The sequence below is a fragment of the Chrysemys picta genome, chromosome 7, assembly GCF_011386835.1.
Source record: "Chrysemys picta bellii isolate R12L10 chromosome 7, ASM1138683v2, whole genome shotgun sequence".
Taxonomy (NCBI): Eukaryota; Metazoa; Chordata; order Testudines; family Emydidae; genus Chrysemys; species Chrysemys picta.
Window position 1 is genome coordinate 50,464,538 of NC_088797.1, and position 13,688 is coordinate 50,478,225.

Genomic DNA, 13,688 nt, shown 5'->3' on the forward strand with positions numbered 1-13,688 from the left:
GCTCTGAGCCTCCCTGCCCAATACAGACAGGTCGTGCTGCTCTCTTGGGGGTGTCACCGTCTGATGCAGTGCAGTGGGGAGGGGGGTCCCCTCGCCGGCATTTGCCCACAGTGTCACTGCATAGACATGTGCTAACCAGCTGTTTAAAAGTGGGGTCTGAGGTGTATTACAGCCACTGCTGCCCTCTACTGGATGGGATGGGCTCTGCCCCAGGGTTTGTCACCCTCTAGTGGCTGAGTGGTGAATTGTCTCCTCTAGGTTGCTGAGCTTGGAGCAGGTTCGCCTGAGTGCTACACCTGATGCCACACACATGCTTAGCTGAGGACCGTGGTGTCTGGCTGCCCTGCTGCCATTAAGAATCATTGCTGGCATCAAACCCTGGACCATCAGCACTAAAAGCCTGGGTTGCTATTATGTGAGGTAAAGGAGCAACTCCATCCATTAGTAGCAATAGTAGACTCTTATCCTTCTATGGGAGCAGCCACTAGAGGGGACTCATAACACAGTGCGCCGGTTGGGTTACATGTGCACTGGCACAGCTGGACAGTGGATTGCTCTGATTACGCGAGAACTCCCACTAGCTCAAGGCCCTTCTAGTCAGAACAGGGCCGAGAGAAGGCCGAAGAAAGAGGCAGAGTCTCCATAAACAAAGCCAGTGTTTATTAGTTTGTTCCCAGCCACAGGAAGTTCACATTACAGGTGTGATGTGCCTTGGAGCTCAGCCTTGCTGCCTGCTCCGCTTCTGTTACATTCGCCATTTACAACTATTTACACCAGAGAGCAGATGCGCTTGGTCTGAACCGGCGCAGGCAGCTGTCCCATGGGGTGGGGGGCAAGGGAAATGGATGGGCAGGGCCCTGGCGTGTACCTGTCAGTACACACCACATGAGCCATGGGCCACTCAATCACAGAAGTGGCCCACTTGGAAGTGGTTAACACCAGGCATTAGCAGCACGGGGAAGCAAAGGGCACAATTCCTGTCTTACTGGTTTGGCCTGGCAAGGGTGAGCTCTCCCTGCCTATCCCTATGCACCATGGTGTACCCTTTTGAGTCTCAACTAGCTGGGAGCAAAGGGGTGGGGCTCTCAGGGCCTGACTTCCTGCTTTGGAATTTGCATAACTGACCCCAGGATGCTTTGCTCCCTTACCCATCTGCTTGGGGGGAGCAGAGCCCTAAGGGTGTGTGTGTGCGTAAGGAACTTGGCATTGTTATCTCAGAGGAAAACCAATGGATGACTCTCGGATGCCTGTCATGTGAACAGAGATGGGCACTGCCCCCGGGGCGCCCAGGCACTCTGACTGTGGTGGAATTGCAGGGTGAAGTGTGTCCCAGCACAATGACCCTGTCACATGTTCTTCCCTTATCTGAAATCATGCATGGTTATCCATAGTATTCCCAGCTTTCACTACAGACCTCTATGGGGCTAGCCACTAATTTCTATAGCCCCATGTGCTTGCCACCTAGGGCAGCTGGTTCCAACCCCAGAAAGCCAGGAGTTGCTTGGGGAGAGCTGATCTTTATGCTATAGTCTCCCCTGCCCGGGGAGAGTCAGCACTTAGTGCAGTGAGTACTGCCCTGGCTTCCATCTGCTCCTGCCAGGTGCCTGGCTCTACCAGTGTGCAGAGCCAGGGCTGGCTCTGGGTGTGGCTGTGCCCACACATCATGGCTCAGATGGGGCAGTGATCCTTGTGGCTAATGGTGTCTTTTCCCAGACTGGCACCCAGTCCTCTTTGTGTTCCCAGCTCTCAGGCCAGCCCCCTCGCCCTGAGCCTGAGTAACCTTCCTGTGCGCGGTCTGGGGAGCAGTGCCTGCCCTGCTTGGCCCCACTGCTCCAGCCTGCCTGGATTGCCCCAGCGGGCAGTGCTGCAGCTGCTAATGGCCATGGAGTGCCCATGTGCACTGGGACCATGCCACGCTAGTGGACGGATGGGCACCTGACTCTGGAGGGGCCAGGGCCAGATCCTCAGCTGGTGGGAAGGGGTGAAGCCCCACCAATACCCACGGCAGGCCGTGATGCTGCGCTGCTTTGCACCAGCCACGGACTTGGCCTGAACTATTGGGGTGGTGTGGGCAACATGCCAGCGGCTCTGTGATCCCATGAGCTGGGCCCCCTGCTGAATCCAGGGCTGAGGTTGGCCCCTAGTGGTGACCCCAGGCAGCACAGGCTGGGAGCAGGGGAGCCAGGGTAAACCCCAGGCTCTGTCTCTCCCCACCAATTAACAGCCCCTTCAGGCAGGTGCTTTGAGCACAGGCCTTAAAACCCCTACGGCAGCAGCAGCAGCCAATGCCTGCCCCAAGCATCTGGAGTCCAATTTCCCCCCTTCCCCCCAGCTCCCGGGGCAATTTCGGAGTCCTGACTTAAGCTGTGGGGCAGAGGCACTATTGTAACCGCCCCACCCCGAGAGGTGACTGAAGTGCCTCTGTCGGTCCAGTTTGCAAAGCACTCTGGGGTCTGCCAGGGTGAGTGTGGCTGTGGCCACTAGCCCTAGGGATTGAATACAGGCAGTGCTCTTAGCCAGTCAGCCCCCGCCCATGACCCCTTTTTTCACCCCCCATCCCTCTGGCTCCCTCCCTGCATACACGCTTCCCTAGTTCCCAGTCCCCATGACTGGGACAGTGCAGCTGCCAGGAAACCCACTACTCAGCTCCCACATGGCCCAGTGCAGCGACCACGTGTCTCAGGACTTCACTACCCACAATGCCTCACAGCTCAATACTGACACTCCTTCCTTTCCTCCCCCCATCATGAAGCCACACAGCAGAGAGGCTGCTGCTGCCAGGTCCAGCAGCAGTGGGGCCATGGCTTAATAAATAATGAGAAGTAATCAGATGGGGAAACTGAGGCACCAAGAGGGGAGTGACTTGCCCAAGTCACTCAGTAGGGAGGACCTGGCTGCCCAGGTACCCATTGCCTGCCTCTTCTCCCCCACTTGCCTCGCTCCATCCTCCTACTCGCTCTGTCCTTTCCTCGCTTCACCCTGCCTGCCAAAAGGAATTCTTCCCACCTCCGTGGAGGGGGGGGGGGCGGAGTGTCTGCCCCAGCCATTCCTGGCCCCTATGCCCAGTGTCCCTAGTACCCTCCGAGGTGCCACTGCAGCAGAGCCCAGGAAGGGGCATGCCTGCTGGGTGCAGCTGGCACCAGAGGAGCACAGCAGCAGCTGACATCCTCACCCCTTCTGCTTCCTGAATCCCTGATTTAATCTGGCCACAGAGCCTGCTTTTTATACCACTGCAGCTCCACCCCCTGGAGGGCATCACATCATCCACCAATCAGGCCAGGCTGAGCCTGTGATATCATTCCCAGACATACCCCTCGCAGGAGTGACGCGTGGCCAGTGGCGGGTGGAAAAGCCTGGCCTTCTGCCCTCAACCCCCACGGGGTTTAGCCCAGCGATGGCGCCTCCCTGGGCATTCGAGAGGCACCCAGCCTGGACAGTCCCGCCAGGAGTGACGTGCCATCGGGCGTGCATGCACAGTGGGTGCCAGCTCCTGGGGACTCTGTTCCCTTGAGGGGACCACTTCTCTTTCTCCCTGCCAGTCCCCTCCTCGTCCAGTGCCAACAGGGGAAGGATATGGTCAGTGGCCAAGAAGTTCCACCCCCAGCATGGACTTCCCATCCCTAAGTCAGACACCCCCCCTTGCTCGGGCCCAGCACACATCAATGCCAAGGGCACTGGCAGGAAACAGACCAAACCCAGGCTCCTCCACCCATGCCAGGGGGAGAGGGAACATGGCAGCTCCACCAATGGCACCCCAGCTTAGGTTCTGTGCTGGCCATTTCTACGTTAGCATCAAGAGCTTCTGGTTTGATGAGGGACCGGAGGAGGGGATCTTACCCTAGCCCCACCCCCATGCTCGGTGCCTGCCTTTTATTTTACAGTACCATAGAAGTTAGGAAGAGAAAAGGACAAGCTGCTGGCCAGGGTGCCTCTGGGAACCTGGCTATCTTACCCAGAGGGCCATGGGGCAAAGGGGTGGGACCGCATCTCCCATGGACTATGTACAACCTACAAATAAATACTGTCTTGAAAGGGAGGGGGGGAGTGTGTGTGTATATATATATATTTATATATATATTTATAGATATTTTTAATATTAAAAGGGGGGGAAAATATAGCACTGTTATTACAAAGTCCCTGGCGGCGGTTTCATGTGAGCTGGTCCACGTCTGGCTGGTGATTCCGGCGGTTTCGAGGCTTCTTCTCGTCCTGCAGCTCCTTGGCTTTGAGGCTGGCCAGTGCCTCCTTGTGGCTGGAGGCTGCATGCCGCCAGTAGCCCTGGCAGTACTGGTTGATGAGTCCCATTTCAGGTTGGGTGAGGAGCTGCACCAGGTCCTGGTAGTGGGGGCCGGAGGCACCAGGGAGGCCAGCCCGCATGCCCAGCGCGGAGGTGGAGATGTCGCCGTCAGCCTGCAGGGCGGGTGCCTCTGACTGGAAGAGCACGCTGTGCACGGTCTCGCTGCTCAGCACGTGCAGCTGCACCTTGGCCACTGTGTGCTTGAAGTTGTTCTCGGTGGCCGTGCAGGAGTAGAGACCGCTGTCTGAGAGCTGCAGGGAGCGCAGAAGCAGTCCCTGGTCTGTCCGCAGCACCCGGCCCTCCATGCGCAGCTGGATGGGAGAGAGGCCCAGGGCCAGAGCGTTAGAACGGGTGAGACATGGCAGCCAGGCATGGGGGGGTCATCAGAGGAGGGGAGGGGGAGACTAGAGACAGGCCCCATGCAAGCCTCCCCCACCACCTCAGTCCCAACCTGCAGCCCTCGTTATGCCAGCCTGGCCCTCTGCCCCAGACAGCAGGCAGTGGGCTGCAGGGCCTTTCTCTCCAGGCACCCCCCCAGCTCCGCGCCCTCCTACCTCTTTCCGCCGGTCGCTGTTGTCCTTCTGGAGCAGCCACTTGACGGTGGCCTGCGGGGAGCGGGGCTGGCACTCCAGGAAGGCCGTGCTGCCCTCCACCCCGTACTGGACGGCCTCCACCGTGTTCTTGTTGGCTGGAGTGGGGCAGAGGAGACGGGAGGTTGGGCAATGGATCGACACAACGCTGCGAACCCGACCCTACTCACAGAGTTGGGAGAGCCATTGCCTCCAGCTGCCTGTCCTCACTAAGGGGACTGCAGCATCCTCTGCACTCTATCTACCTCCAGCCGACCAGTGTATGTATTCAGCCCTCACTCTACTCCATCCCTCTATCCACCCACCCAGCACATCCATCCATCCATCCCTCTATCCACCCACCCAGCATATCCATCCATCCCTCTATCCACCCATCCAGCATATCCATCCATCCCTCTATCCACCCACCCACCCAGCACATCCGTCCATCCATCCACCCACCCAGCATATCCATCCATCCACCCACCCACCCAGCACATCCATCCATCCAGGGCCAGCTCCAGGCACCAGCTTGCTAAGCAGGTGTTTGGGGTGGCCACTCCGGAGGGGGGCGGCACGTCCAGCTATTCGGCGGCAATTCAGCGGATGGTCCCTCACTCCAGCTCAGAGCGAAGGACCTTCCGCCGATTGCCGCCGCAGATCGCGATCACGGCTTTTTTTTTTTGGCTGCTTGGGGCGGCCAAAACCCTGGAGCCGGCCCTGCATCCATCCACCCACCCAGCACATCCATCCATCCATACACCCAGCATATCCATTCATCCCTCTACCCACCCAGCACATCCATCCATCCGTCCATCCATCCACGCACCCAGCTCATCCATCCACCCACCCAGCACATCCATCCATCCATCCCTCTATCCACCCACCCAGTATATTCATCCATCCATCCACCCACCTAGCACTTCCATCCATCCATCCACCCACCCAGCACATCCATCCATCCCTCTATCCATCCACCCAGCACTTCCATCCATCCCTCCATCCACCCACCCAGCATATCCATCCATCTATCCATCCCTGTACATACACAGCCATCCATCCATACATCCCTGTATGTACATACAAACCCATCCATCCATCTCTGTATACACACACACACACATCCATCCATCCATCCTTGTACATACACATCCATCCAACCTTGCAACTCATTTATCAATCTGGATATCTAATCTACGTATGTCATATCCCCACCCTGCCTTTCTCCATCCCCTGTGTCCCAGACGTACCCGCCATGGGTGTGAGGAGGGGCAGGGTGGCCGGCCGGCCCTACTCACCGTTGGAGTTGTAGCCCCGGCACTGGCGGATGGGGTTACCGTGCCGGACATCCTGGCGCCTGCTCCGCCTGTGGGAGGGGGAGAAGGCACAGACGGAAAGTTGCTCACAGTCTCAGGGCACCCCCAACCACCTGGGGCAGCCCCATAGGTGGAGATTGGCTGCATCATGCGGGGCTTAGTCATCCCCCTCCAGATACCATGGGGATTGGGGCGGAGCCCCTATTCTGCCTCTCATCAAAGATACTGAGTCCCCTGCCCCCACACGCTGCCTCCCAGCACCAGCGCCCTGTTGGCAAACCCAGCCAGTGAGTACAGCGCAGGAGCCCCCGTATAAAGGCCCCTTCCTCTAGCACTGCCTGACCCTGTGCTGGACCCGCGGTATAACTGCCCCCACAGCACAGCTGGGCCGTACCTCTTGGAGGATGCTGAGTAGCGGGAGCAGGCCTTGCCGTCCCAGGCGCAGTAGGGGTCCCTGGCCAGGCAGCAGTCGGCACAGGCCTCCCCATACACGTCGCAGCGGTGCAGGGCCAGGTGGGTCACTCCTATGGCCGAGGCCACGTACAGCTGTTGCTATGGGGCGCAAAGAAGACATGGTGAGATGGCCCCTTGCTGCAGACCCTGCACTGTCCCAGGTGCCAAACCCACCTGTCTTCCCTTGGCCTGGGCGCCCCAAGAGAGGCTGGGATCAAGGAGGGGCTGCCTCTCTGAGAGCGCAGCACTTGTCTGGAAATGGGCGGGAACTCCCCCCTCCCAGCAGATCCCCCCTCCCCGGGGCTGGCTGAGGCAGAGCAAGCGGGTTTCTGGGGCGCCCCGCGCATCTCCCTCCAAGCCGGCCCCCCGATGCTCCCGCAAGCGGGGCTGGGAGCTCAGATCTTTGAGTGGCCTGCCCGCCCCTGCGAGTTAGCGACAGAGCCCATCTGAAGGTGGAAGCCCTTGGGACACTCGGAGAGTCCCTGTCCGACTAGGAACACGTGGACTCTCCGTCCCTCCTCAGCAGGCGGGAGTGCCGTGGCTGGGCTGGCGTCTGCGCCGGGTGGACGACCCCCGTGAGGACCCCACCCCCTGCAGCGCACCACCCCAGCTTACCCTCTTGGAGGAGATGGTCATGGTCTTGATGGGGGCTGGAACCTGGAATGAGAGCACGGGAGCACAGTGGTTAGTCCGGGCCACTCAGCCCCCTTGGAGCTGCTCCCAATCACAGGGAGCAAAGGGCTGAGAGAGTCAGAAACAAATCCATTGGCATCAAAACCCTTCCCTGGAGCAGCCACACATGCCCCGGGGAGCCAGGGCTCCAACCCCGGCCCCTTAGCGCCGGGAACAGTCTGCTGGCACATGATCTACTGGAGCACTCCCTCAGCAAGCTGCAGTAGCAGGGCTCTTATCCTTCCTGTGGAGCCAGCCAAATGGCACGCTCACCTCCTGCCACTGACCATGCCGGAGGTCAGTGCCCACAGAAGCCGTGGGCCCTGTGATGCCCCCTACTGACACCAGCAAGTGCTGGATCAGGGCCCAGGTGCCCGCCGGGAAGCCACAGATGAGGCTGCAGTGGCGGCCTGCTGCACATGGCTGCTACAGCAGCGGGAGGAAGGGAGGTTCCTCCAGGCGGGGGGCGAGGGAGGGAGAACTGTCCCAGGCCATGACGGGGGGAGGGGGGGACACAGCAAGGCCTGAGAGCGCAGTGCGTGCAGGGCCCAGGAGGCGTTACCTTGAACACTTCCACCTCCTCCAGCATCAGCTCCTCGGTCTCCAGGTCATCCTTGGGGAGGACGATCACCTTCTGGACTGTGCCGCGATCTGCAAGGCACAGCCGGCACTCAGCGCCATGCAGGATGGACCCTTCCACCCTGCCATAGCCTGGGGCGCGGGGCCATACCGATGGGGATGGCATGGGAAGGGAGAGGCCAACCTGCCATCACGGCTTTATAAACATGACGAGGCTGGATCAGCACGTGGCTCTTAGCCAGCACAGGGCTCTGGGGCCTGGACTGAACCCCAGAGCCACAGCTTCATCTTCCCTGGGGGGATCCACCAGCCCTGGAGCTGCCCAGAGACACCGGCAGAACCACGATGCTCGGATCTCTCCAGCAGCTGCTGCGCCTGGCTGGGGATCTCTGACGCGAAGCCTCCGCTGGAGTGCCAGGGGGAGGCGGGCGCCCTGCAGGCAGCACCAGCAGGAGGAACTCACAAAGCTGCTGGCGTCTGCTATGACTTGGGTGTGAGCCCCAGAGATGGGCCCCGCACACCTGGGGAGCTGCAGAACGTGCTGCTCTAACTAACGCGTGCACATGGCACTGGCTGGCCCCTCACCCGCGGGCCGCCAGCACTTCACAGCACATGCCGCTGACTGGGGGAGGGACAGCCCAGCTCCCGTCACTCAAACCAATTGCCTCTGGGGGGAGTGCAGTGGTGGATGAACAGAACATAGCTGCACAATGCAGAGTGAGGCTGGTCTGGGACTCCAATCCTGGGCCTGGGGAGAACTGGCTGGCAGGCAGGGCTGCCCAGGGAGCGAGGGCCCCCACATCCTGCTGGGCACCCCACCCTCGGCCGTGCAGGGGCACAGGTGGGGGAGCTCCTCATTACCATCAAGTGCTGCTGGCGCAGTCGTCTGCATCCAGGCACCAGCGCGATCCCCCCTCGCCATTGCACAGGCCTGCTGCAGGCCCTGCTGGCGACCCCCCCAGTCCCTTGGGGGAAGGAACAGCTGAGTTCTGGCAATTCGTTACACTGATGGTGGGGCAGGGAGGAAATTCCCTAGTGGGCAGGACAGGTGGTGGGAGAATTTGGCCAGGCTGCCATGTGCAGGGGCGACTGAGAGAACAGCTGGCCAGGAGGCAGCGCATCCGTTAGCTAACGGGATCTTTCTGGGTCATTAGCTTTCCCTGCCACCTACGTGGCGGCACTGGCTGGGCTCCCCAGGCTGGCTGGCAGCCAGGGGCTTGGCTCCCTGAGAGGGGCCGAGGCAGCGCCGGCCACTCTGCCACAACGAGACCCCCAGTTAAACAAGCCTCTCTGCCCCCAGGCTGGCTCCTGGGGGCCTGGCACAGACCCTGCCCCGGTGGCCCCAGATGGCCCAGGCCCCACGTGGCCCGGCAAGCACCAGGCTGCCTAGCACGGGGTGGCTGGGGTCTGCCCAGGGCGTCATCCTGGCACAATCCCTCCATGAGGGGTGGGGAACCGACAGCCAGTGCAGACCCTGCCCCGCCTGCAGCCCTGCTTGGTGTGGCCCAGTTCTGGCGTCTGAGTCCCTGCTGAGGGCACCACATTCTCTGGGGACTGGGAGCTAAACCTGACCCCACGCCAGGAGCCTGGAGGGCTGGACACTCACCTCCAGATCCCCATACCCTCCCCGGCACTGTGCCAGGCTAGAGTCACCACAGGGCACCCACTCCATTCATCCTGAACAGACAGCCTGGCGTCGATTGCTGCACCCCCGGAACGGGCTCTGGGGCAGCCCCTGGGTTGGGGGACTCCAGATGGAATTCTGTGCTAGGCTCCTCTGTCAACGAACTGGTCGCCCGGCATGTCTGACGGGGACAGCGCGGAGCGCAGCCCTGGCAACGCTGACCTGGCGAGTCGGCCCAGAGCAGGGCTAAGCTCCCTGCCGTGCCCAGTGCCGGGCAGCATGCCCTCCCACATGGCCCGTGTGGGTCCATGTTGTGTGTGTCTCCAGAGCACGTCTGCGGGTACCTGTGCCCAGGAAAAGCACCTCATAGCGCCCGTCGGCTGCGTCCACCTGGTCCACGGCCACAGTGGTGAACTTGTAGTGCACGTTGCTGCGCACCACCAGCGGCTGGCGGTGCACGGGGTACACGGCATGGTACATCAGCGGGTGCGAGCGCATGAAGTTGATCACCTCGTCTGGATAATCCTTGGTTGACTTCATGGAGGGGGTGAAGGTGCCTCCTGGGCACTGAAATACAGAGCGGGCAGGTAAGACACCAGCCCCACCCCACGGCCCGACCTCCCTTCTCCCAATCGTGGCCCAGCTTCCCTCCTCCCAATCACGGACCAGCCCCCCCCGCTCTCCACCCGTGGCCTGGCTTCCCCCCACCCTACCCCATGGCACGGCCTTTGCTCTGTCCCCTGAGGCATGGTTCCTCCACCCCACCGCATGGCCCACCTCCCAATGCACAGCCAGCATCCCACCGCATGGCACGGCCCCCCCATGCCCCCAGGGCACTGTTCTGCCCACGTCTCCCTTCCTGAAGGCACCGGCACACCCATCCTGCAGCCAGCATCAGGTGCCACGAGACTCCGACCCACAGCCACCATCTCACTGGTGCCCCATTCGTGGGGAACCTCTGACTCCTCCGTTCCCCACCGCGCTGCCTCTGTGCACTGCCCCTGCCTCTGCCCAAGCCGGGGGTTGTGGTATAGGGGGAGCCTCTCCCCTGGCAGAGCAGGCTGGGTGCCCCTGGTGCAGGGGCTGGCAGAGCCCTGGCACGAGGCCAGCATGGGGTGGTGCTGGGCTGAGCACGCCACACACTGACACCCTCTCTCCACGCAGCAGGCGGCCAGGCAGCCAGAGGGCCAAACAGGCCCTCTCCCAGTTCCCATAGCCCCTCTTAGTCCCTGGCTTGGCCAGAGGGAGTCGCTCTAAACCCCGTCGTGGGGCAGGTCCCAGAAGTCCTGGGGGGCAACGTCAGAGTCTCTGCACAGGGGAGGTCCCTGCCCAGACACACTTATTGGTGGGCACTTTGTGATTGTGCCCCCTACCCCCCACCTCCAGCTCCCATCACTGCAGCCATACCCAGAGGACCCCCGCTCCCCTGCTGCCGGCCCTGCCGGGCGCTCTGGCAGGAGGTCCCAATCGTACTTACGGTGCCCGGGCGTGGATAGGGCATTTTGCCCGTGTATGGCATCCACTGGTAGTTGGGTCCCTCCTTGTGGGCGAAGGGCCCGTTGAAGACCATGCGGATGTCGGCCATGGAGTACACACACACAGCGGAGCCTTTGAACACGGACCTGGGGGTGGAGGGGGGAGCATCACGTTATCCCCAGGGGGCAACTCTGTCAGACCCACCCTGAACCCATTCCCCGCCCTGACCTGTCTGGTAGGGACCCACCCAGTCAGACTGGGACAGCACCTCAAGCTCTCTGCTCATGTGGGATCCAGAAACGCTCATCCCCAACGATCCCAGCCTGGCACGGGGGTCTCAGGGTTCCACTGGCCGTGAAGGTATGGCACAGCGATGCCCGGACATGGCTGGGGAACGGCCCCACCCAGCTGCTTTGCCTGTGATCCTGGATCTCTGCAGAGGCAGATCCGGAGGGATCCAGGTCCTCAGCAGCTGCCCTGCCTGGCCTCTCCCGCTGGGACTGACTCAGTGACGCCAGCTGGCACACAGCAAGGCTGCCCACGTGCTTAATGCACTGGCCTGGGCGCCAGGATGCCTGGGTTCCATGCCTGGCTCTGCCACAGGACTGCGCTGTGACCCTGAGCCAGTCACTACCCTCTCTGTGCTTCAGTTTCCCCATCTGTGATAGTGCGTGTCTCCCTGCTGGGGGTGGGCGTGATGCTTTCCAGGGCTCTGGGTTATAACGAGTGAACCCCCAGTCAGGCTGGGATCCCCTCCCCTGCGGCAGTGCGAGACCCGCCCCAGACACCCCTGCCCCCCTGCAGTGATCAGCTGAATGGGTGGGGCCGGCTTCTTTGGGAGGAAAGAGACCCCTTTGCACCCATAAAGCCCCGGGGAGCATGGGGATAGATAGGGAGCGCCAGGCCCGTGCCAAGATGGGGTCAGAACCCAGTGTCGCCCAGGCCAGTGCCCAGCCCTGCGGGGTTCTGAACGTGGGGAAGGGGAGCCTAGAAGGAGCCCCGCTCCTGGACCTGGTGCAGGCAGGAAAGAGGGAATCTCAGGCCATGGAGCCCCTCCTGCCTGAGCTCAGACTGTGCGACGGGAGACCACATTGGAGGGGGCGCCAGGGGAAGTGGGGAACAGGGCCCAACGGGGCACTGCTCTCACCTGGCGGGGGCTGACCCTGAACCCTCCCTGCCAGCGCCAGGACGGCCCTGAGTCAGAACCTCCTGTGCCCCGCGCTGGAACAGGTCTGACCCCGAACCCTCTCTGCTCGTGTTAGGACAGGGCTGACCCAGAACCCTCTGCCAGTGCCGGGATGGGCCTGACCAGCATGCCCTGCATCAGGAGGGTCTTCCCCCGAGTGTGATACCCCCCCCATATCTACCCCGCTCCCCCAGCAGCCCCTGCATGTCGTCCCCAGGCCCTGCTGCAGTGCCTCTCCCCTCCACTCCCACGGAGACCCATCCCCGACCCCTCCTGGTGGGCTCACCCAGAGGCAGCGAACACGGCGTAGATGATGGGGTTCTTCACGTCCTGGGTCTGCTGGATGAACACGTCCTCTGAGGGGAGAAGAGAAAGCATCAACAGCCGGAGAGACGCCCCAGAGCTCTGCAGGGACCAGGGGACACAGGGCAGATGGAGGGAGAACAGGGGGCACTGCAGGGAGCAGGGCAGAAGCACTGGCTGTGGGGAACTCCTGGCTACTCCAGCCCCAGCCTCTCCCATCAAGGAGTGCTGTGGGGACCAGGGCAGGAATGCTGGCTGTGGGGGGCACACCCGGCTAAGCGCTGTTGCACAGGGGATGCTTCAGCTGCAAGGCGTGCACCAGTGGTGAAGATGCAGGCTGGGGAGAGTGCCCCTTAGGAACCAGGGGAGCCTCTGGGCACCATCTGGAATTGATCTAGGCAAGCAAAGTGCAGGGAACCAGGTGGCGATGGGACGGCGCCTCCTGCTCCCGGGTGCAGCCCATCCATCACATGCCACAGCAGGTGCTGACAAGCTATTGGGGGCTGCACTGCCTCCCAGCCTCTGGCGAGAGCGACTTCGCTGGACACCTCCATGGAGGCTCCTGGCTGGGCAGGAAGGCCCCTGTGAGCTCCCCAGGAGGTGCTGGGGACCCAGATGTGGCGCTGCCTCTGCTCAGAGACGCTGTAGCCTGCAGTGACAGCTTGGGCAGCACAGAGGTTCTGCCCGCTACCACCTCTGGTATCTGTAGTCAGCTGTTGCCCCTCCCAGGCACCTCATTGCCCGGCGCGCTCCATGGCAGCGCCCCAGTGCACCCTGCCCACAGGCCCTTACGGAGTTCATCAAAGTGCGTTTCGATCCCGTCAGGCCCCGGCACGGAGCAGATGAGCCGGGCTTTCAGGAACGTGCTCCATTTATTGACAAGGCAGCAGTGACCTCCGTCGTCATTCTAAACCAGGGGGGAAAATACCATTCTCAGGCACTCGGGCAACCAGAATGTGAGCTAGGCTCGTCCTGCTAGCTTGGGCTTCCCAGCAGGGGGCGCTGTGGGGAGGGGACAGAGCGCTGGCTGTTGGGGTTCCCAGCTACTCCAGCCCAGCCTCCCCCAGCAGGGGGTGCTGTGGGGAGTGGGACAGGGGGTGCTGGCTGTGGGGGGCTCCCCGGTACTCCAGCCCCAGCCTCTCCCAGCAGGGGGCACTGTGGGGAGGGGGCAGGAGCGCTGGCTGTGTGGAGGCTCCCAGCTATTCTATTCAAA

At 61.8% G+C, this 13,688-nt stretch overlaps 1 protein-coding gene across 2 annotated transcripts in view; it reads right to left on the reverse strand.

Moving 5' to 3' along the window:
- Positions 1-4,065: 4,065 nt before the first annotated feature.
- Positions 4,066-13,688, reverse strand: part of SEMA3F (semaphorin 3F) — a 106,216-nt gene continuing 96,593 nt past the window's right edge. For both annotated transcript variants that reach the window (XM_005289350.5, XM_005289349.5), the window contains 10 exons: positions 13,268-13,382; positions 12,459-12,528; positions 10,988-11,132; positions 9,855-10,077; positions 7,870-7,958; positions 7,251-7,292; positions 6,577-6,734; positions 6,165-6,232; positions 4,852-4,985; positions 4,066-4,608 (listed from right to left, as the gene is read on the reverse strand). In XM_005289350.5, coding sequence (XP_005289407.2) covers positions 4,150-4,608; positions 4,852-4,985; positions 6,165-6,232; positions 6,577-6,734; positions 7,251-7,292; positions 7,870-7,958; positions 9,855-10,077; positions 10,988-11,132; positions 12,459-12,528; positions 13,268-13,382 — 1,503 coding nt within the window. In that variant the 3' untranslated portion in view covers positions 4,066-4,149. The remainder of the gene's footprint in view (positions 4,609-4,851; positions 4,986-6,164; positions 6,233-6,576; positions 6,735-7,250; positions 7,293-7,869; positions 7,959-9,854; positions 10,078-10,987; positions 11,133-12,458; positions 12,529-13,267; positions 13,383-13,688) is intronic.